Here is a 25,284-nt window from a genome sequence, read left to right as displayed (position 1 = left end):
AACGACCGTTTCCGGGCAGAGCGCGGAGCTTCACCAGGCACAGGCGCGTGCTGAGGTCGCCGCGCGCGGCCCCCTCCGGCCGCCACCCGATAACCCCTCGCAAAACGCCCGCCCTCATCACGCCTTCGTAAAAACCAAGGCCACGCTGCCGCGCTGCTGCAGCACCCTGGTTCTCCCTGGATCTGCTAACCCGCAGCTCGCTCAGGCTCGTCCACAGCCCGGCTTCTCCCACAGCTGCTTTGCGCTGACCCCCATCACCTAGGGAACCTCTTGCAGGTTAATACCTCCTACAGAAACGAGCTAATTACAAACGTGTCGATGTTAAAAGCTATAGGCACGCATATTAAAAAGCTATAACGTATGCTCTGACAATACAATAGATTTGACAATTATGATTATCAATAATGCCTGACATCAGTGTCTAAGGCTGCTGCACGTGCAGTGCCACTCATGAATATCACACTGTATTTGCAGTATTATGTCAGAGTTCCTTGGATAATATTTCCAATCGGTAATCAATACAATAACTTTAAGCAAATTTGCTACCGTCAAAAATCAGTAACTTTTAAAACATTTCTGGAAGGACTGAGCTCTCAGTACCTCCTTAGGATGCTCTCTGATGGTTCAGCACTTTCTCAGGTATCAGTCTGTGCCTACTGGCTGCAGGTTTGAAGTAATATCAAAACATACTAAGCACTTCCCCAGACAGAAGAAGAATTATCCCATAGCCTTAACAGTAACGTAAGTTAGACAGACGTAACTAGGAAGATGAATAGGACAAAAAAGGAAAAAAAAAAAATGCCTTTTAACAAAAGTTCTGGAAGAAACGGAGTTTGCTTTGCTAAGGGAGAACACAACCATTCCAACTGCAAGGGAAAGGCGAGGCAAGAAAGAAGCCAGGAGGTGAGCAGGACAAGTCACAGATGGCGAGGTGAGAAATGACTAGTCCACGGGCCACGTGTCACCCATCGAGTGCCTCAGACCACACGAGGGTCTTGAGAAAGTATCAGGATGACAAGTGGACAAAATCGTGGATGCTGAGAAAGTTAACAGACGTCAGAGCGTTACTGCCTCTGAAAGGGGAATGATTTCTCCAGACCTCAGTGCCTGGTGGGGCTTTGGGTTCCCAACACTCTTTTTTAAGCCTCCTAGGCAAAGCCGTGAAGGCTTGCTTTAAGAAAATTTAACTGCACTCTTAATGGAAATAAGTTCTGCAAAACATCAAAGTTTTTCATATCTGGTGACATCAAAAGAGCACACGCGACAAAAGCACTGCTTACCGGAAGGTGACTAAGCGGCACATCCACTTGGCCCAGGAAGTCGTCTCTAGTCTGTTCAACAGAAAAAAGCAGAGAGGAGTAATTTTATTTCTAAGTTCATCTTTAAACCAGTAAGAGCAAACAAAAGGATAATCAGCAATCCAGCCACAACAAAGCAAGAATAAAGATGGCTCAGGATCATTATTTTAGCAATAACTGGTTTCTGCCCCTTTATAACTACAAACAATGCTCAACAAATAAATTCTGTTTCATTCAGCAGAGCACTTTGTGTCACTCTAAAACAGTTTCTTAGTCCACAGGGTGTTTGTTAAACATTGAAGTATTTCTCCTAATGTTTCCTCTGACGACCTATGCATAATTCAGTGCACCAAGGAAAGTAAAAATCCATTCTTCCATGAATTATAGTCTCTACAGGCATTTAAAAAGTGAAGTGAAATTACCATTCACCATATAGTTGAAACGTCCATGTCAAAGCCTTTTTTTTTTTTCCCCCTTTAAATAAGAGAACCTCATATACAAATCTGATCCTCTTGGGAGCGAGAAGAAGTCCAGCAGCCAACCAGGCAATACAGAACTGCATAAATTGTAAACATATCCCCCCCAAATAAAGAAACTGTTTTATCACTTTACCATGCAGAAACAAGTATTAGAATTTAAAAAAAAGGTGAAAAGAATGCCGTTGCAGTGATTCGGGACGCTTACTGTGGGAGCTACAGCTAGACATCCCCGTCCCCAGTCTGCCAAGTGACCCCTTGCTGGCTCCACATGCACGCCGCTTCGGTCAAGGCACGTGGATGTGGTTATACCAACACTTAAGCCACACAGTCACCACAAATTCACCTCTGCAAGCTTTATCTATGTAAAGATGATACTACTTTGCTGTATTTATTTGAATAAAAGGGAAAAAAACACGAGAATGTTCTTCATTGTCTGTTTGATCACAGTTGGGTCACGCAATACACCTGCTCCGTTGCCTGCAACCCCGGGGGACACGCACAGGAAGTCATCTGAGCAGGCATCGGCCGTCAGCCTGCCCTCCAGACCGATAGGTTACATGCAAGGATGCAACAGCAAACCCTTTCGGGCAGGTAATACGGTTTCGTGTTTGCGTGATAAAATGACCGGTATTAAACACCTCAAAAGACTCAGCCTCTCAATGCTGCTTTTAGCTGTTTACATCAGGGATTCAACAGCCACCAATTGCATCTAAGAAGTCAAAATCTGCAATGAACTGCCAGTGACGATGACCACCGAATTAAGAAATTCGGTGGAAGAAATTCCTTTGTTGCGGAGCTTCTGTTGCTGAAACCAACAGCTTCAGCTGCCTGGAAACACGTGCGTGATTTCTGCAGAGCGTGCAAGGGACACCTTCCAGCAACAGCAGCTCCAGGAAGCGCAGTCACAATTTTTACTGTCACTGTGAATGCCACCTTACAGGAATATAGTTGATTTTAATGTTACTTACAGGTTAAAAATTATGTTAAATATATCAATGAAAGACAAACGATCTTGAGAACAATGTTTACAATAAGAGTAACAATAAATGCCAATTTCCTGTAGATAAGTTTTTTTTAAATCTAGCGGACCATCTAATCCTACCCGTCTTAACAACGTTCTGCAAGAGAAAAGATTGCATTATTAGAGACTGACTTTGTGTTCAGAACGAAAGACTTATTCCCATTGAAAATACAGTGCTACAAGCAAAAATGAGGTGCCTTATGGAGGTCTCGGCAACATGGACTCAACTGGTGAGCTGAATGTAAGAAATGCAACAGCTCATTACTAGTTTCCATAGTCAGGTCACTCTCAAAAATACATGCCTTTAGCTTTATGATTGAACTGCTTACAAAGCACCATTAGATATTTAAAAATCATTTCTTGGCAAAGTATTTTCTCAAGTCAATTCTGTTTTACTTTAAAAAGCGACTAAAAAATGAGTCACACTTTTGGCACCCAAAACGTGACAATAAAATGCAACTCCACGCTTCTTGAACAGAGTTTGCATATTACTGTTCCACTATGAACAGTTTCCAACAAAAGCGATGACAGAACAATTCCAATTCCAAAATTCAAACCAGAAATCTACTGTTTTTGTTTACCTGGCATACGTCAAAGGCAACACGCGCTATCTACAACACTGATCTGGAAAAATCAAGTCAGCTCAAATGCCAGCAGGGTTTTGTGTAGGACAAGATGACCGACACAAGTGCCTCGGATGTGAAGTTTCAGCAAAGCACTGTTTCAAAACACGCTGGTGTGGGCAAAATCAGAGAAGCTACAAAAACATCCTACCTGCATAAAGGCAGCATTAACAGGCTGTAAGAAAGCTAAGGTGCGTACCAAAGGAAGGGCACTGCAGAAAACAGGAAACTCTTCCAGCAGGCAGGCCAGTTAAACCAGAGGGTCTGGACACCAGTCCCAGGTCTGCTTCTGACTTTTAGCACGCTAGCGCTAAACAAACCTAGGAAGTTATTGAATCTGGGGGTCTCGCTGTTTCCCTCTTCCTTTGTCAGCTGCTTTGAGCTCCACAGACGGGAAGCACTACCGTGGATTTGTTTTCAAACTGCCCGCCTGAATGCAGAAACTCCACTGCTGCGCCGATTACAGAAGAACCTGAACCTCCTGCCCCTCAGCGATGCAGCTAGCCCTGCTCAGGTTTGCACCAGTTCGGTAATATACAGCAAGCGCAAAGAGCTTCCCAACAGATTGATTTGCTTTAATATAAGGTATTAATTACATCGACCTAAATAAAATCTTTAGAAAAGGTGACATAGAACTGAGGCTCATAACACTTCTATGTGGAAAGTTAAAGATTTTTAGTAGTGGCAAATTGAAATATCTTAAATCTCCACAGAAGGTCTATCAAGGAAAGCTTCCAGCAGTCAAAAGGAGAAGAAAAAAATGGCTCTTCTTGACGGCTTAAAATGTTGCCACTTCACCTTTTTACTTGCTGCCAATTAAATCATCTACCCTTTCCAGGCCCCTATACAGAGCATAAGACTGTAGACTTAACTCAAAAAGCCACAGTTTTAACTTTAATCAAGTAAACTCTGATAACATTAGGTTATCCCATTTCTCCATCAGAGCTATACCTTTATTATTGGGTATTTAAAGTGTTATTCATAACCCCACCAACTTTATTCCATACACATTTTTAAGCCACGAAGGTGACAGGTCAAAGAAAGCCCTTCGAGGTTTTGCTGAGAAGTTCATGCGTTTATCTGATCCTTGCAATGCTCAACGATGCTCCAAAGATGGAAAAAAAACAAGCAGTGAGCAAGCACACGCGAGGCTCAGACAGCACTGAGTGCATGCAGAGGCCGCTCGTTCGTACCCACCACCCGAACAGCACAGTAAAGCTCGAGAGAGAGGATCCCCCAGGGCTCTTCCGGCCGTCCGCTTACAGACACCGAGTGCCACGGACAGACGGGAAAGGGAATATGAAAAATCAGCAGAGGTGGGGAAATTAGAAATGAGCTCTGAGAGAGCAAACAAAACCTGCACTGATATCGCCCAGCTGACACCTCAAGAACACCTGCAAAGAAATAGCTCTCACCAATCTTTTCCCCAAGCAGCTACGTCTGTTCAATCAGTATCTTCAGTCGCACCAGGTATCACAATATTTCCAGCAGAAGGTATCTGCATATTGAATGGACTGTGATTGCTTTAGATAATTTGTAATTTTTAAAACACTGCTCAGAAGTTATCTTTATCATTTAGAGACACCTCAAACCCAGTTCAGCAATCAATAGTTTTTGTGAACAACACTTTCACCAATCCAACAGACAGAATTACTCTGGGACCTTTTATTGTGAATTAATCTAAACCTCAGTGGCGATTTTTCTTTGAAACTTATCAGTTATTATCAAACTTTAACCCATCCCTGGCGCACACCAAGAATAAAAGCCATCTCCCTGTTTGAATTCCCATCTGTGTGGGGCAGCTCACCTTCCCGCTGGTCAGTGATAGGGGGCATCCCCGAAATAAAACCAGAAAAAAGCGCAGGTGGCAGAGTTGGGCACTGCATCCAGTTGTTCCCTTCCGCCTAACACTGCATTACCTCCAAACTGAGTCTACGGCTCTGAGCACACGGTGCCCCGCTGGATGCTCCCAGGGAACGCGTCTCCGAGCTGCCCGGGGTCTCCCACCGGCAGTGGTGACGGCATGCCCAACACCAGCTCCGCAGCTAATCCAGCCCATCAGCTACGACTGTCATTTGCTCGCTCCCAACAGCAGCGCGCTGGTTTAGGAACTCGGAATGAGATCCGCTCCTCCCCGTGATGAAAGCATGGAGGAGCCGTGCGCCGCTCCGTGCGGCAGGGGAGGTGCGGGGGGACAGCCACAAAGCTGATGTGCGTTGGCCCGGGCTCCTGCGCCGGGCCCGGAGGAGCCCTCGTCCCGCGCACGGGAACCGGAGACGGGCCCGGGGCTGCCGACCGTGGGCGGCCTAGCAGGAACACCGAGCGTCGTCTCTCCGGGCGCGCGTTCTCATTTTGAAACATGTATTTAACAGAATACAAACACATAATAACGTTTCTAATGCTATAGCTATACTCGTATGCATAAATAATCAATTTACCTTTAAAATTAATATTTGTTTTAAGGCCAGGCTTGCTTACAATCCTATGCTTATCACTCATTTTAGTGTCTTCCCTAAACATGACGAATTCCAGCATTTGGATTTAGGCTGTTTTGATCTGACTGTTGAAAATGACATTCCCAAAGGAACGAAATTTTGGCAATAGATAAGGTATACAGTAACTAAATAGCATACATGTATTCATTCTATGAGCCAATCACTGCGCTAGATTTATACTTGGTATTCATTAATCTTCTGAGATATTAATTTTCAAAATAAAATATATCGCATTCATCAAAAATCAACTGTCTGTCAGGGAAAAAATTTCTCCCCCATGCTGTTTATGATACAGGATATCAGCCCTAGCGATTCCCAAATAACCTGCTGCTTATTTATAACCACACTATGCACAGGATTCCAGGAAGTGCATTCTGCTGCTCTAAGGCCAAGTTTACATATTTGTCATAGCAGGGCATTAAGTTTAATATTAAAATTCATATTTTGTATGATAACACCATAAGAATGCTATTTCTACTACAAAGATAGCACGAAGATCCCCAAAGCACGGACGCAGGCTACTGTGTTATAAGCCCGTGCAGCAACATGAAAACAATACCTGCACCAAAGAGCCACTTACAGTCTTTGTATATTTAAATAAAAATAGCCAACAGATTTTTGATTATGGAATTTTGATTCCAATCTTCTTCCTAGCAACTATTGGAAAAACCTGGCAACATGCATTGCTTTTAGAGGATTTAAAACATTTCTCCCTTAATATTGGCAAATACCAAGCACCTTCCACCTCCCACTTCAACAGAATTGCTCAAGTATCAGCTACTCATTAAAACACGTATCTATTTCCAGATCTGTTTACGCAGCTTTTGGCTCTAGAAAAGCACAACTCAGGGAACTGGAAAAGCCCCAGGCTGGCCAGAAGCGGCAGCGTGACCAGCGGCGGCGGGTGTCACCGGCACGTGGGGAGGGGGCTCAGTGGCGGCGTGCAGCTGTGCAAACTCCAGAAGACGCTGAAAGTCTTTGCTTCCACCCAGACCAAGCCTGCAGAAGTAAACGCAGCCTTACCAACAAAACCGGCGTGTCTGTGGTGCAGGGCGCAACCGGTCACCAGCAAGTCCCTAGCTCTGTCCCAGCTCTGCCCTGAGCCGCACTGGCAGGTTAAGCAAATTCTTTCCCGATCTTAGCGAGAATACGGTCGTCTTTACCAGTCCTGAGGGCCTTGGGAAGGCAATCCTTATGCTACACTTCTGACTATAAACATACATTTACAAGAAGAATTATTTTGGTTTTTGCATATTCATGTTTAGCATTTTGGAACATTTTTGTTTTGTGAAAGGAATTTTGCGTTGCAGACCTCCAACATTTCTAATATTTAGGCATTAAGTTTATGATTACTAAACAAATAATATTCCTAATTACTGTTATTTTTAGACAAGGCAGTTTATCTAGAGACATTACTGTTCTCAAATATTGCTTTAACCTCCAAATTTAGCAATTCAGTAAACTATGGATGCTATTAATTACATTTGATATAAAGTGCAAATACTACAAACTCTAGTTTGCAAGAAAAATAAATTCCATACACAAGTTAAGAATATCATGAAAAAAGGTCAAGCCAACGGAGGAAGGAATTGTGGTGCATTTTCATCCACTATTGTGCCAAGCAAAAGTGGGACTAGAACTTTTGGGGACCTCGTAAAAATGGAATAAGGCACAGAGCTGAAATGCCACTGTCACCAGCCCACGCACAGCAACCTTCCGCGGTGCAAAAGCGTCCTTGATTCTGAACACAGCTAAATAGTTAAAATAGCAAAAATTACTAAAAACAAGAGCTAATATGCACGAACATGTTATGCATTTCCCACTGTAGACTATGAGTGTCTAACAAACAGCATTTAAATTTGGTGAATTTTTAAGTAAAAACAGGAGAAAGTACTGGGAAACTGTATGATGGTAAGACGTTCAGAGCTATTATCTACCCATGGTATTTGTCTTCAGTCTCTCCTAATGTATCCATTTATCAAATTCCTAATCATCACTATCTTAGTTTACGAATTACCTTCAAAGTCATCACATTTTCTCGGCATAAGCTCAAAAACTGACAAAGTAATGAAGTTCAATTAAAAAATATCCATGCAAAGAACCACTATTTTCTTGTCTTGGAGTTTGATCTTCCAGATAAGGGACCTCACAAGACACATTAACCTTCTCCCTGCTCTATCATGTATTAAATTTCCAAAGCCTTATTTTTCACATTTCTTTTACGATAGTGTCTATTCCAAGAATCTCCCTCTCACTAAATTTAAAAAGTGCTGATAGACAAGCTTGCCTGCTTAGCTGCATATTACACCGTTAACTCTTGTTCATTTCTTAATCTTTTTTTGAAGCTATTCAGTAATCCACTTTTAACCGTAAAGATACAGCATGCAGGTGATTATCAACCTACAACTTAAAACAGATTTTTACTTTTCATTATGATCCTCCAGGCAATTTTTATCTAACAATATTCATGGAAGTCAAGAATAAAGCCATGAGGAAAACATAACCGCTTCACAGGTTTTGAAAGATTATATTTACTAACATTCAACATTGGATAAAAAAAGACATATCAGATGGTGAAGTATGGTTTGTAGATCATATTCCTATGCTGTTCATAGCTTTTGGCTTTACCCTCCTGGTGTTTACAAAATCCTTGAAATATTTGTTTCGTTATGTAGAATCTGGACCTGCAGTTAGAGTCAGGAGACAGCAACTCTCACGATGTCTTTCACTGCTCTGAAGAAGAATTTATAGCAGACAAGGGAGAACTGTTTTGGCAGAAAGTGACAATTCTCTGTTAACTACTCAGCATATCCTCTGTGCATACACACACACGCACACAACCAGTGAGGAATTAAATATGTCCACTATTTCCTACAGTACCATTAGAATTAGTGGAGTTTGAAAAGCAGAAAGTAAAAAAAAAAAAAAAAAAAAAAAAAAAAAAAAAAAAAAAAAAAAAAAAAAGGGCAGTATATTTTAAGAGTTGCTCCAAACACCCCTTTCAGTGCATCTCTACACTCAGTAGCTTCCTTCCTCAAGCAGCGGCTGGTGAAATTATTTTCAGTAGTAACAGTTTTTGGCAGAAGTGCCAAGCTGGAGGGACGTTATCGTTCCCTATGCAATGTGAATGAACCGTGTTTACACAATCTTGATTTGTGCCCAGACTGCACATATCAATGAGGAGCAGCTTCGCATCTCTGGTTTATTGTTTTTAAGATAACAGTTTGATAAATGAATGCTATTATTTATTTTTTATCAGTAATAGAGGCCGGACTCGCTGCATCAGAAGCTCCTTTGCAGACCGATTTCTTCATCTGTCACACATCTTTCTTGGCCCTTTTCAGCACGATTGGCACCACAACAGCACCCCCGCGCGCCCCTGCCTGCACCCGGCTGGGAAGTACTCCAGACCCAGAGACATGGTCACGGACTGGCAGAATAAGGGACAACACAGGAGGACAGAAGGTATGTGGGGAGTTAGACGTTCCTCGGAAAGCAAGATACCTTCAAGGTGCTCCTCAGCATTAACATGAAGTTTCTCTTACTTGTTTACCTTCAAATAGTATTTAGCAAATTTCTGGTAATTTCAGTATGGCAGTTACCAATCAGAATTAACAAATTATTTTTTTAGACCTATTGACTAGGCAATGATGCCTATACTTACCATTTTACAGGTCTTTTACAGCTCAGTGCATAAACTTGTATTAGGTTAAACAGGCCTTTTTTTAAAAAAAAAAGAAAAAGAAAAAGAAAAAACCACCAAACAGAAGGAAAAGCTAGTCCACCGGAGAGAGACTGCAGCAGCCAGCAAAACCTCTGTGTGCTTAAGAGCAAGCCTGAACGCCCAGCAGAGCGGCAGTAAAGCTGCACTGGGACTTCTTATTTCACCTTTCGCACTCCCGAGCAATTTTAAATAGCTCTGCCATCCTCCGTTCCAGTGATCACCTGCCAGAAGTGGAGATTTTATTCTAATGCATTTCCTACTGAAGAGAACAAAGTCAGTGAAAAGATGCTGCTTTGTCAGGAGGAGACTCCCTTTCGTACCGAAGCAGAAAGTTTTATTTTTATTGTGCACGCCACATCATAAACCAAAGCATATTTATCACCTTTCCTTTTCATTTGGAATTAAAGCACAAAAACCCACTTTGGAATAAAGATATTTGAAGGTAACACAAAAGTTTGTGACTACTTGAATTAGTAAGTGAATGCTATTTTTAAAAATCACTGGCATTTACAAACTGTATTTGGTTTTATTGAGGATGCAAAATCTCATTACTTCTGATACTGCCCTATTTTCCTGCTAGCTCTCTCAAATTGAAAGGCAATCACCTCTCTTCTGTTCGCGTGGTTGAGACGCAAACACTGCCTGTCTAGTTAGAAAACAGAAATCTGTCCAACCGCCTAGCTTATTTACACATCTATCTTGTGAAAACCAACACTAATGCAAGAATCGCTTCATTTCTCTTCTGTGTGCTCAGAATAATCAGACAAGTTTGATATTCTCCACGCTGAACTTTCTTGAGGGTATGAGAGTTGCCCCATTACATCAACACAGGCTTTACAAGGACACCTGGTCACTGCTACCAAATCCCAGGTATAGAGAACCTCAGATATCCAGCAAATTACAGCAGGAAAAAAGGATGCTTAATATTGTACCTGGCTGACGTTCAACCAGCATCCATAGCATCCAATCCAGCATCATAAATCTGTCTTAAGCTGTGTCCGACATAAGGAAATAAGGAGAAATAACCCTGCTTCAATTCTCAAATTCCTCAATTCTAAATTAAAATATAATCTAATATTAAATGCTTCGCTTCAATCTACAAGTCAGACTGGTCACCGAATACTATCCACCCCATAAGCAATACCAAAAATTCAGCAACTCAAGGGGCTACTGCAGCGGTCGGGAGCAAATTCAATAAAATCCAGTACACGAGCAAATCGACACGAGCCCTCCAAGCTCCCAGAAGTCAGGGAAGGTGGGGAAAAACCGGCCACTCATTCTAGCCTGAAACCCACAGAGCCGCACCAGCGCAAGAGCAAGCGGATCCGTGCATGGACCTGCCGCCCGCTCCGAGGAGGGCTGCGGATGGGGAAGCGGGCACGGAGCTCGGATGGCGACGCAGACCCTGGCAGAGGCTTGGAAAAGCCGACAGCTTCCTCCGTGCTGCCTTCAGGGTGGCCCCCAGGGAGCCGCAGCCCCGGGAACGGCTTCCCCGCGGCACACGGCACGGAGGAGCCCGCCTGCCCCGACGCCCGCTCGCTTCCCCGCGGGAGGAAGCTGCCCAAGCCGGTGCGGCGGCAGCGGTACCAGCAGCAAGGCTCGTGCTCCTGGGATTGCTGGGCATTTGGAAAGCTAATGTTTAAAATGTGATGACCATGCAAACACCACCTAAAATAAATGCCCTTACTAATATATATTATTGCACTCTACCTAGTAAAATACATGCTTTTAAATTCACAAGCATCCAATGAAACATTTGAAAATGGAATATTTAAAAGTTTAAATGTATGCCTTTTCAAAATCTTCCATTTCATTGCAAAACCTTTTTCTGTCTAAAATTGGTGGAGTAAACAAGAAAATTATTTACTGCTTATCATAAAGGTGCAATGTTGTAACATAAGCTGTTTTCTGCATGTTGGTAAGTGCTCTAATGCAGACCCATACAGTGTAAATTAACTGAAGTCTTATTTGAACTTTTATCAATGTTTCTTTAGTATTTCTTACACAGGATGCCTTTCATTTTCAACAAGAACAACACAGTCAGAAGTATGTTCCACATAGGGTAACAGAGGAGCAACCGAAAGGATCTTTCCAATCTTTCATTTCTAAAATAGTGTTTGCAGAAGGAAGCTGAAAAGAAAGGAAGTTTACATCTTTGTTCCTAGGTTGAACAAATGAATTAAATATTCTTTTCTTTAGAAACAACTAGCATAAGTCTAGACTAGCTAGAAAGATACAGAACAAAATAAATATATGCATAATTTTGCTATGTAGTAGAGTTTGGCCATATTTTACCTACAGTACCATTAATGACTGATTTTAGAAGACAGCTGTCATTAAAGGCAATGGCACAAGAAAACATACCATTATTTCTAAGCATTATTAGTAGTCAGTGACTTAAAAAGATTTAACAACCACAGAACTACATTAAAATTCTAATTTGTATCAAACAATTTACAATGTGGAAAAAACATTCAGGATAAGATTCAGATGACAAGGTGACACCCTCTAGTCAAACCCATGTAAAAGTCTGCAACTTGATGTATATCCAAGCTGCAAAGCCAGTAGGAAAAGCCAGGGATAAAGTTACACCATCCTACAAGCCCTTAATCTAGTAAAAAGTATAGAAAGGAAAGCATCAATTAATATCTTGGCACAAAACACTAAAAATTAACTGAAATTCAGGAAGGCATATGTGCACCTCAATTTTACTGGACAGAGGAGCATCTCATGCTGAACAACCAGTGGGTTCTTGCCGAATTTATTATCTTTCTGGTGACTTGTTTACAAGAAAATTTATTTAGAAAAATGAACAGCTTTACTCTAAAGCTACAGCATTTTCACTCCATGCATTTGTAGAAAAGAGCACTCTGACACTAGAAAAGGACACATTTACATAAAGATGAGACTCCTGCCTTTTGATGGGTATCATTCTTGCCTTCCAAACTTTATACACACTGGTAACCAGATTGAATTTGCTTATTATTTGAAGAATATTTTCTTGAAATGGTGAGATAACAAATGATAACAGAGAGTCACAAACATTTTGTAAATAAAATAATTGTTCTTCCATCTCAACATATCAATCATAATTAAGTTATAAAAGCAAATATACTTTACTGACACAAAATGGGAACCAGTGTTTAAATAGAAAAAGCAGGAATTAAGTACTGAATTGATCCTAATTTCAAAAAAGTTCAGATTGTGTTTTTCAGAAGGGAAAAATGTCTACTTTACCAGTCGTAGGCCCTTATTAATTGAAAACCAAATTGATAACACATTTATGGAACAGTCTCTAATTCAGAAAGGCAACCCTTCAAGGAGAGTTCTACTAACTTGCCACGAATATGAGAAATGTTCTGATTTGTCTGAAAAACAGCAACACCACAAATATGAGACTAGGTGCAGCCTTTAGGAAGGGGAAATCTCAGCTAAAACGGGAAATGACTGGGGATGTATATGATCCTAGGTAAGCAAGTGTCAGTGAAAGTCTTGCTCCCTTATATTTGCCTACAAGAACTATTCTTGCAGGTGTACCTGCAATCCATTTTGGAATAAAAGATAAATGTTACCTCAGAGGCAGACCTATTATTTGATCTTAATTCTTTAAGTATGCCTAAACATCATAACCAGTATAAAATAATACAGGACATACACAGTAACCATTAGAAACAGAACAAGATAAGATATGAGTTATATATATTAATATAATTTTATACAAATGCACACACAATCCCATCAGACAAATAGATAAATGCTGTCTGGGATCACAGACTATTCAGATTGATTGAAATAGCACATTTCATGTATATAAATATATGTTTTGGTTTCAATATTCAAAAGTCAGTGAAAGAATGTAGGCTTTTTTCCTTTAAATGAGAAGTTTCTCCAAAAAGATGTGGATATTGTAAGAAAAAGAAATCAACTTTCAGTCAAAATATTTAGTGATTATATAATTCTAATGCCACTGAAAACTCTGGATGCATTTTTAGCGTCCAAATATGAGACAGATAATAAGTATTCAACATTAATATAAATGACTGCACAGCAAAGCTCTTTCAATGCCACTAGAGCAACTCCAAAGATATTTTAAACTACAGTTGTAGAAGGTCTCAAGTGGAAGATAAACTATATATTTCAATTATGTTGATATAGTATCAGATTTCCTCTGCATTAACACGAAAGGTCATTTTAAAAGGTTAAAATGTGTTACTTTCAAAATATAGTCTTAGCACTTGTTTCAAAATCAAAATCCTGGGTTAAGTGGAATCATGTCACGTCTCGTTCAACCTAATCTGCGCTGTTACACTTTGAAACCTCCTGGAAAGCGTCATCATCTTAGTCACAACGCTGTTTTATTGCTTATTCGTAACAAAATATTTAATTAATATATTTCCGAAAGAATATAGTTTGAACAGTCATTTCCAAACATACACGAAATATTGCAGGTGCCAGATCAACAGCTGCACCCAGTCGTTTGCTAAGCAAACGTAAGAAAACAGCACAGATAAGAGACCGATCGATGCAGGAGCTGCAAGGCAGGTAACGAAGCCAGCGCTTGCAAACCCGCGCAGTCAGGGACACGGCAAAGCGGACAGGGTGGCGCCGGCCCTGAGCGCCGTCGGCTCCGCCGGCCCCGTGGCGCCTCGCGCCCCCCCGGGCGCTGGATCAGGAGGCGATGAGCTACACCGAGGAAGCAACCTGCCTTTAAGGAAGCAGCACAGCCTGCCCGACACCGCCGGCAGCGTGACCCTACCGACGATCCCAACGATCCCGGGGCGTAGCAGGTGATCCAGGAGAGAGCGTGGGGCTGCAGGTACCGCCCCTCGGGCAGGCGGAGGCGAGCGCCGGCCGATCCCGCCGGAGCGCTGGGAGACATTGCAGCGCCCTGGCCAGCCTCCAGGCCGGGCGACGACGCTCCGCTCATCGACCATTCCCTTGGCGTTTTCGGCTGGCCAGGATGTTCCCGGCTTCCTGACCCGGGAGCTGTCGCGTGCTATTTCTGGGCGCTGTTTAAACAGATGCCGCATCCCAGCCCAGACACCAGCTGATTTCAGAACCGGGTGACGTGACCCCAACGGCAACTTTTACCGGTTTTTAATCCCTGCAGCTTCTGCTGAAGGCAAAAATCTCAAAGTCCGCATTCTTTGCAGACCGCAAACGCCCCGCACCACGGTTCTGTGCGCAAGTACGCGCTTAAATTACCAGGGCCTGGACTACGCCGGGACGACGGCAGGAACTGCCCGATGGGTTTTGGAGCCCAGCGCATCTTCGCAGCCTGTCCTAGGCAAACTAAAGCCTTGCTGTTCCCAAGCCTCCCGACCCGCTGGAGCACTGGTGGGCGATGCCTCGTGTCACCAGCAGGGCCGGGCGCGGGAGGCTTCTGCGGACACCGTTTGCTGGGTACGCACCACGACGCAGGCTCCTTGTCTTTCCTCCATGCCTAACACCAGCAGCTCCTCGCTCTGGAGGTCACACAACGCGGTGCCCTGCGGCGATGTGTCCTGTCACGTAACCAAACGAGGCTCACGGGCTATTATCTTTACGGGACGATTTTAAAACTGGCAGCCTTAGCTGCGAACAACAATCAGCATGTCGGCGTGAATCATCCCCTCAAGGTGCGGGAGCGCACGAGGCTTTGGGGAGATCGCACCAAGCTTTAAGCCCGTATTTTTCAAAAGCCAAAAGTGCAGTCTGACAGGGGCTTTGAGCTGGGAGAAACTGGCAAAAGAAACTAACCTGGCAAAGAGAAAACGGCGGCTGCGAGGCGGTGATTGCCACAGCTGAGCAAATTTGGCTGCCAAATCGTTATAAAACAAAGTGCAAAATTAAGCCAGAATTAGGCAGTTTTTCCTTTTGCGTTACTTACCCTCTGTGCTTGAGATGTGACGTGCCATCACTGCCAGCCAGCAGGGAAACGTCCCAGAGCTCTCAGGCTGTCTCACTTTACACCCAAATCCTCACAACGTGCGTGCGTACAACAAAGTCACAAAGTGGAAAAAGCAGCCCAACAGCAGGAGGAACATGCCGGCTTTCGGTGGCGCTACATGAAATCACGCATTTCACCTTGCGGCAAGATAGAGCTCTTTCATTCATCTAACGCAGAAATGCGTTAGGTAGCGATAGGTAACAAAAAACAGCGTAACAAAGTCCTGTTTCTGTTACTTTTTGAACAAAACCAACATTCCTTTTTGCAAATCAATTATTCAAATAGGAAGCCAGTTACCGCATTAAAAGTATTTTCACATATAACATGATAAAAACCAACCAATTTTGTCCTCCTCAACAGGGAAATGTGTTTAAAAAACCCCCAACAACAACAGTAATAATAAACCGAGGCGCACACATTCCCTCCTCCCTACAAACACGATTAGATTTCCAATTTGCTCGACTTGCCTCTTAATGCTTAGAGCCCTTAGATTTATAACAAGGTAATTGAATGGGGAAAACACTGAACTTCACATTCACTGAAAGCCTCCAAAATGAAAGGAACTCCAAGAAACAAAAGGGAATCTGTGTTCATGTATATTTTAATGATTTCTGGAAAACTAGCAGCAAAACATGATTTCATTAACTGAAACAAAACACAATTATCTTTGATTTTACTGGTTTTGACTATAATCTTACAATATACGATAGCCATCACAGATGACTTTCTACAACTAAGGCATATCAACTCCCTGACCTCATTTACAGGAATGAAACCACAGTGATAATTTTATTATAGTCATTTATCATTTAATGAAAAGAATACTGAAATTTAATTTTTATTGGGCAAATTTCAGAGGTTTTTTTTTAAATCTTCTTACTAACTAAATTGTAACAACACTCTCTTCATTCATATAAACCTAAAGGAGTTCATTCATTTGCCAGCTTAATGTCTCTTCTTTTAAGTAAAACATTTTCAGCAGTACTTCCTAGTTCCCAAGCATGACTGAAATCACATTTTTTCCATTTGATAACAATTTGATAACAATTATTACACTTTTGCAGCTAATCTATACCTCCAGGCCACAAAGATTTTTACTAATATATTCCTTATCAAAAAGCATTCTAATCACTTCCAGGCTTGACTGGTCATTATCTAAGTAGAATAAACACGGTTATCACTTTAGAGTAATATATATACGGAAACAAAATGTCACGTTCTCTCCCCAGAATAAAATAGTTCACAAGAGTTTAACTGTAAAATCTCGTTTAACAAGAGCAGGACTAAAGACTACTTCTGCGGCAACACCTGAAATCACTGCTATTCCAGTGCACATCAAAAACAGCCACCAAGATTTACATGACAGAACCGTAAACTCTGGCTTCAGTTCCGGAGGAAACTAATATACCGGTCTAATTAGCTAATTTGTCTAACTGTATCCCCAGGCTATCTCCTTCCTCCCACAATCATGATAAAAAGAGCTAAAATTAAGCAGGAAAACCAGCCACTGCTTCTGCATTTTGGACCAAAGTAAAGACTTTCTCAACTCTAAGACTGCTCCTGTACCAAGCTGTTATGAAAAAGGCATTATTACATTATTACAAAAGCAAGTCTAAGCATTTCGCATCTACAATAACCCGCGCTTTACTTCTGGCATTTAAGACATGACTAAGGGAGAAGAAAGAGAAGGAACAGCTAACACCAAAATGATCAGATTGGGAGTTATTAGCTTATAACTAGTTATTATTATTAGAACTTCTCTCAGATTTAGAAGTTGGTATTTTTTATTGTATTCCGAGTACTGACAAGATGGGTAAATATCCTGAAACCTGAACTTACTCTTCTTAAAAGCACACCCAACACAGCAGCAGTTAGGTCAGATCTTACCACCTGCTTCCGTGCTGGGAACGGCACTGCACCGTAAAACGTGCTTCTCGCTACTAACGCTGCCTCCCGGGGAAGTACATCACCAGCGAGACTCCCTGCCCATCTCCGCTCCCTCCAAACACCGGCAGATCTCACCGCTATCCTGCTCGGGTTTCACAGACCAGACCGCCTCGCGCGTGTTGGACACCAGCTCACAAAAACGGCACCGTTAGCACCACGTGCTCTTCTCTTTTTCGTAAGCACGAAACCTGCCATTACTTCACTTCTTGCGCATCAAGAGAACGCGGAAGCAAGAGCACAGCAACAATTCAAGGGTTTAACTGACTAAAACCTGTTTTAGGTAGTACCTTCAGCAGGTACAACATGACCTCGTCATCCTTCTTAAAACACGCAAAGAAGGTTTTCATTCCCCCTTGCTGCATGTAGCAGTACTTTGCACTGCAGCAAAAAAATACGAAAGCCACTTTTAACCACCTTGCTCGGTTCACTATATTGAGAGGCATCGCTGCTGCTCGACGCATTGCTCTCCCTCCTCCTGGAGCAGGCGCGGGGCAGAGTGTGAGAACGGCTGAAGAAACGCCAAACACCCTTGTACAGGAGGTGACGCCTGAGGTGAGCAAACCATTCAGCTTTTATTCCTAGCTATTTCAGGTGCAGAGATCGCAACCGGAGGCTGTGATTACTCCCGCGCAGGTCGCAAACGGGCCGCGTCCCACAGAAAGAGCAAGTCATTAACTTCCCTGATACGGGAAACTAGAAAACAGCGACGCAACGACAACAGAAACGTTCTGACTCCAAAATAAATACTGCGAACTTGGTGTTTCTGTAGAAAGAGTTTATAACCGCAAAGGCCCTGCGCTCCATGCACGCTGTCCCCTCTTCCAGGTCACGCGTTGCTGTGTATTAACGCATTTTACACTTATTTGCGGTGCAATTAAGAACTTCCGATGGAATTTGGGCAATAACTGCCGGCAGGCGGAGCGCACGTGAACGGCACGGCAGGATCTCAGGGAGAAGAGCGCATCCCTCGCAGGTGAGCCGTTCCCTTTAATTCACACTAATAAGCACTTCAGATTCCATCAGAGCCCAAAATAATGCTCACAGACCTACGGGCTTTGAAGGAGATCACGGGGCACAAAAGAAGTGATGATCCTCACGGCCATAACCTGTCCCCAAACCAACAGACTGCGACTGGGGAAGCCCTTCTCCCAACAACAAATTAACACCAGAACCTTCGTGCTTGCAGACTTGCCGCGATACGGATCAGACCTCGGATTCTGCTGCCGGTCTCAGCGCTGCCCATCTCCAGCCTTCGCCTGGATTACAGCGCTTACAAACACGCCAAGTTTTCTACCTTCCTTTAAAGCCGGATCTCAGATCTTCAGAACTCATAATGAAGCCTAAGGTTATACAATTAAGAAAATGAAATGCTTCCAGGAACATCCAGCGCTCATTTGCAGCTGGGCCCAGATTTAGAGAAAAGCTGTATTATTTTGGTGGTTAAAGTTATTTTAAAAGCGCTCATTTTCATGTCTCTCTTTTGGAGAGCTAAAACGTTAGTCTCCTGCTAACACAAAAACATCTATTACTGCAGGAGGGATGAAAAGCTGGCTATTAAGTGAGCCACCTTCCATGTCCATCCTGAACGAGGCAGCACTCCCATAGAAAAACAGCCTGCAATCAGGCAATTAAAAACTGTCCTGGTAACACAGTCACAGCGTCACACGCCTTATCACCCAGGCGTTTCACTTTGCAGCCTTAAGAACGACTTTGATATAATTTTGTGCTTGTGTATGACAAGTCTTAAATATGCACATTCTTCCCTATGCTTTGACACTAAGTATAAAATACTAGAATAATCATTAATAAAGAAATAATGACTAACAGCTAACCGGAAGTTTCACAGTTAAGAGTCGCTTTTTATCATGTTGGCAGATATACACCAGAATACCAATGGTTTACCCATAAAAACTAAAGGGTTAAACCGAACGTTGTGTATTTACGCTCTTCCATTATCTAGACTAATTAGATTTTTTGCCAAAAAATAGCCCAGCATTGTAAGACATCTCATATTCCACCCAAAAAAAATCATGAGGGCAAAGGTAATAAAACCACTGGTGCTCTGTAAAACCAGGGGTCAGAGAGCAGCAGCAGCACTTTATTCTCGTAAATACACCAGAAGGGCAGTCAGAAGGCTGCAATCACAGCTAGGATAAATGCTAACACATCGGTCCTTCATACACTTTTGCTGTTTGATCAGGAACTGATCTGTGACCTCCTGGTGCGGGAAGAGCAAAGCGCCGCGCCACGGTGGCCCGCCGGGCCCCTCCGTGGCACCGGCTGGCGGCAGAATGACCCCGCGAGCCACTGAGCCCATGGGCCTGCCGGCTTCGGAAAAACGCGGCATGAAACATGTGAACCCAGCTGCTTTGCAGGCAAACAGATTAGTGAAGGAACTAAAAGAGTAAAACGTCTGTCCGTAAGGTTACGTGCCCTTTCAGCATCAGTCAAAACTCTTCAGCCAAATCTTCTGGGACTAACTTTGCTCATTCTGTCTCTCCTAAATAAGACTTTTCTCTGTATTTTTTTTTGTTAAACAAATCCCCAGTAAAATCTAATTTCTAATAAAAAATTCAGGTTTGAAATAAAGCCATTTTTTGGGAAAAAATAAAAATTGCAGAGAATTACGCTTTACGGAAAGGTTCTTGAATGAATTAGAGAAAAATGTAACTGACACACAACACAGCTTTCTGCACTGATCTGAACAGGGGCTAGACTGCTTTAAGCAACCTCCAATGCTCCAGAGCAAAGGGAAATACATCTCACCGTTTTATTACGTTCTGTCAGCAGTTATTTAGGGGTCAGACCACGTAGGAGGCCGACAGTGCGACACCCTGCGCGTGGAGCCGCTTCTTCACGGTGCTTGTTGCAACCAGCTCACGACTTGAACTTACAAAACTTTTTTCTCCTCTCGTCATGTAGATCTATCTATTACTACTGTAAGACTTGCTTAGCCTGTTTAAGGGGGTCGCAGCAAACAACTAATTGTTTTCAAGCAGAGATACATATGCAAACTACAGCTCTAAAAATTAAAGCTTTCCAAATTTAGAAATCCACATACATGCACCCGCTGCTGCCGCCCGCAGCTCTTCCAAACGCAGCAGAAGCTCTCGGCCTGCCGGCTCCGTCTCGGCCCGGCGCGAACCAGAGCGCTGCTCCTCGGTGCCTGGAGCGCCGAGGCGGTCGCCCCTTCCAGGCGCCGGAAACGCGGCTCCTCTCAGCAGCCTCCTGCAATGCAACCGGCCCGATGCTTCCACGGTCACATCGCACTCATGAAAAGCAAAACAGACATGAGCCTGTGACTTGTATCACTGGAAAACAACCTATATTTAATCAAATTAGTTGCTAGTAACATCCACTAGAGATTAAAAATTGAAAACATTATCTTGCAAAATAAAATATGTTATACTGTATTGATTTTTCTGCCCTTAAAATCTGACTTTAAAGTCTGTTTTTACTACTCAGAAGCTCAGATTTACATTTGGTTGTACTGTGAACTATAGTCTTCCTACATTAAAAAATTTACCTTCTAAAATTCATCTGTGCTGCACTGCGGCCCAGATCTGTCACGACTCTGTTCACACAAATGTCGACAGAGTTAGTCATGTCCATACAGCTCATGATACGCCTGGAAATCCCCCAGTGACTTCTCCTCTGCTTAAACACATTGCCTTATTTGTGAATAAAATGGTCTAATCCACCACTTCTTGATCTCACCACACCTCCTAAACTAAGCTGTTGGTTAACTGTGCTTTCATATTTTACCATTAATTAAAGAAAAAAAGGAAAGGGAAGATCTCACTTGTAAAAGCCTCTCCTCTCAACCATGTTGGCTCCCGCTCTTGTGTACACCTTCTACAGGAATTTAGACACAAACGGGAAGGTCCATCACTTCGAAATGCAAACGGAGTATAAAAACCCAGCGCGGAGCCAGACGGCGGCGTAGGGGGACCAGTAATGCATGCAACACGACGGCAAACCTCTGCTCAGCAGCGGTCCGGGGTCGGACCCCAATGCACGTCTCCTCTCTCCCACAGCGACGCTGGAGCAATCCCACAGCCGGCTGAGGGGAACACCTCCTTCCCCTGACCATAAAACATCCTTGATCACGAGCTTACACAAGACCCCTAACCTCTGGGTAGCTGCAGTCTGAAAAAATTAATTTTATCCTATATTTCTGATTTTTGCTTTAATGCCTGATCCAATGTTTCATTCGTAACATCCAGACGTAACAGTACTCCTTAAGACTATCACCTAATGAATAACCAACCAGTGGCTTCACTGAACAGGTTATTTATTTGGTTGCTTCAGTCGGATTTGTTAAGAACATAATATTATTTTCCTTTTTTCACCTAATATATATGAACACTGGATTTTTAACTTTTAAACTAATCCTTTTTGGACCACTTCTTTTTGTGAAACAAAATGTTCAAGGTTTTTTATAAAGCCTTAGAAGATATTTCGGTAATTCTTTCTACTAAGCAAATATTTTAGATCGTAGACGTTTAAGTTTTGTTGTTGAATACCATATACTTTTACAGTATTACACATATAATACTTTTCAGACTCAGTATTTTCTCTTTTTTAATTCCTTTTTGCAGATAGCTCTGTTGACAGGAGCTGTAGATCAAATTTTCATTTGGGACCAGAATTTACTACACAACAGTAATATAAAGTTAGTTCAGCGTTTGTGTTTAACTGAACAGGCTACGGTTTAACCACGGAATAAACACAATAAATTCCAGTGGCATTGTTTTTTCCCATTCCACATCTGTCTCAGCGTGAAGGCAAGCAATCAGAAGACTTCAGTGTATTTCCTAAACAGTTGTCTTCTGCTATTAACTGGTATGCTAATAAAAGGACACTTACTGCTCCTCTCCTAGCGTTCGCAGAAGCTTAGCACAGGAGCACCCATTCCAGTTTGGACACCCTCCCTTCAGATACTTGTACACATTGATAAGATCTCCTCTCAGCCTTCTCTTCTCTAGGCTGAACGGTCCCAGCTCTCTCAGCCTTTCCTTTCCTTATGAGAGGTGCTCCAGTCCCTTCATCATCTTCACAACCCTTCATTAGACTCGCTCCAGTAGTGCCACATCCCTCTTGGACTGGGGAGCCCAGAACTGGACACAGGACTCCAGATGTGGCCTCACCAGGGCTGAGGAGAGGGGGAGGATCACCGCCCTCGACCTGCTGGCAACACTCTTCCTGATGCACCCCAGGATACCATTGGCCTTCTTGGCCACAAGGGCACATTGCTGCCTCATGCTTAACTTGGTGTCCACCAGGACCCTCAGGTCCTTCTCAGCAGAGCTGCTTTCCAGCAGGTCAACCCCCAACCTGTACTGGTGACTGGGGTTATTCCTCCCCAGGGGCAGGACCCTGCACTTGCCTTTGTTGAACTTCAGGAGGTTCCTCTCTGCCCACCTCTCCAGCCTGTCCAGGTCTCTCTGAATGGCAGCACAGCCCTCTGGCGTATCCGCCACTCCTCCCAGTTTTGTATCCTCAGCAAACTTGCTGAGGGTGCACTCTGTCCCTTCATCCAGGTCATTGATGAAGAAGTTGAACAAGACTGGACCCAGTCCTGACCCCTGGGGGACACCGCTAGCTACAGGCCTCCAACTAGACTCTGTGCCGCTGATCACAACCCTCTGAGCTCTGCCATTCAGCCAGGTCTCAATCCACCTCACTGTCCACTCATCTAACCCACACTTCCTGAGCTTCCCTATGAGGATGTTATGGGAGACAGTGTCGAAAGCCTTGCTGAAGTCAAGGGAGACAACATCCACTGCTCTCCCATCATCTACCCAGCCAGTCATTCCATCAGAGAAGGCTATCAGATTGGTTAGGCATGATTTCCCCTTGGTGAAGCCATGCTGACTACTCCTGATCACCTTCTTCTCCTCCATATGCTTGGAGATGGCCTCCAGGATGAGCTGCTCCATCACCTTTCCAGGGATGCAGGTGAGGCTGACTGGCCTGTAGTTCCCTGGGTCCTCCTTCTTGCCCTTTTTAAAGACTGGGGTGACACTGGCTTTCTTGCAGTCTTCAGGCACCTCTCCTGTTCTCCATGACCTTTCAAAGATGATGGAGAGTGGCTTAGCAATGACATCCGCCAGCTCCCTCAGCACTCGTGGGTGCATCCCATCAGGGCCCATGGATTTGTGGGTGTCAAGTTTGCTTAAATGATCTCTAACCCGATCCTCCTACACTTTAGTTTTTAAATAAAACGCAGAGCTTGTCAATTCACAACCCTTCTTATGAGCCCTAAGGTTAGGAGGAGTTACTTAGGAAAGAGAAAAGGAGAGAAAAAAGGGCGGAAGCTCTTTGGGCTTCATTTTAACATTTTTCAGGTGTATTAAGAGGCTCCGACAGATCTGCGTGTACAGCTCTGCCTGCATTCGTGATGCTCCCTGCAACACCGCCGCACATTGGGATGAGTTTGCTCTCCTTCATGCGTTAGGAGTTCGTGACAGCGACCCGGCATCGCTGCCCTCCACCAGGGAGGGATGGCGATGAGATGCTGCCGCGCTGGCTCCCTGCGCCCGACGCACGCTCGCGCCTGCCTGCTGAAGGCTGATGACCTTTGACAAGGTAAAAACATCTAACGTCCAGACAGGGGCCCTTCGTGCATTAAGCTAGAAATAAAAGACATGATGTTGAAGCTGCAGTCTCAGAGCTGAGGGAACAGCCCAGTGCAAAAAGCCTGCTTCCCAGCCGGCGCGGACATCCTCGACCACCGGACCCTTACTAAAACGACGGAGCGAGCTGCACTGCATAACCGTACATTACTCAAAATCTAAAATAGTTCTCTTGTGCTGTCACGGCTTATTTAAACATACTCAAAAACACTGGGCACCTATGCCAAAATCTGATGCATTCCTGAAACATGAGTAACATCCGAAAACTCCAGGCAATGCCAGGCCGTTAACGATTTACTTATTCCATTCTTTATAATAAAATGGCTTCCTCTCTCCGTCCCTGTTACAATGAACCGTGCGACACGGGAGCGCTGGGATGGACCACTCTCCCCTCGGCCCCAGCACGGGTCGGGGTGACCCAAGGCAGTGCTGGGAGCGAGCACTGGGGGCTGCGGGAGCGCTGGGGGCGCCTGCCCGCGGGTACGAGTGGCCAAGGGGGGCGAGGAGGACACCCCGCAGCTCCGAGGCACCTTCGGAAGCAAGAGCTGCACCAGGGCGCACGAATGAGGGCACGTCAAATGCGTTAGGACGGTCCTGTCCTTTGCTCCATTAAAAAAAGAAAAGCAAAGGACCTGGTGATAAGGAACATCCCAGAACAAATTGGAAATCACCTTACAGCGAAGTTTCGCTGCAGTTCTGCCAGGACGAGCAGCTGGGCACAGCGCGAGGCAGCAAGTGCAAGGGACTGCAGCCCTCGCAACGCAGAAATTGAGGAAGCAGTACCGGGCACCGGGCGCTTCGAAACATCATGCAGGAGCTGATTTCAGAAACGCATTTCTGCGCTGTTTGCTTAACCTCTCATATGTTGCTCTGAAGAGTGAACCACATTTAACTTTCCATTTTTAGAACTAAACCGATCACTTCAGAAAGTAAAGAAGCTGACATAAAACTGTATGATTTTTTCAATTAATAATAAGAAACATTGCATTAGCAATTCCCTTGAAACACGCCTTAGCAGAACTGACTGATACTGAATTTGCGCAATGAACTCTTTTTCATTTGAGGGCATTTAAAAGGTCTCTATTTCTCTTTAATTAATTTTAGGCATGTATTAGTGTTAATAGAAGTGG

The 25,284-nt window shown here is 43.7% G+C and overlaps 1 protein-coding gene across 4 annotated transcripts in view; it reads right to left on the bottom strand.

The window, feature by feature from the left end:
• The window catches only part of NEDD4L (NEDD4 like E3 ubiquitin protein ligase), a 206,045-nt gene that overhangs the window by 60,717 nt on the left and 120,044 nt on the right, over positions 1 to 25,284 (bottom strand). For all 4 annotated transcript variants that reach the window (XM_067316469.1, XM_067316470.1, XM_067316471.1 and 1 more), the window contains one exon: positions 1,281 to 1,331. In XM_067316469.1, the coding sequence (XP_067172570.1) occupies positions 1,281 to 1,331 (51 nt within the window). The remainder of the gene's footprint in view (positions 1 to 1,280; positions 1,332 to 25,284) is intronic.

This window comes from Apteryx mantelli, chromosome Z (assembly GCF_036417845.1).
Source record: "Apteryx mantelli isolate bAptMan1 chromosome Z, bAptMan1.hap1, whole genome shotgun sequence".
Classification (NCBI taxonomy): domain Eukaryota; kingdom Metazoa; phylum Chordata; class Aves; order Apterygiformes; family Apterygidae; genus Apteryx; species Apteryx mantelli.
The sequence above is the reverse complement of the archived record's forward strand: the minus strand, read 5'-3'. Positions and strand labels throughout refer to the sequence as shown.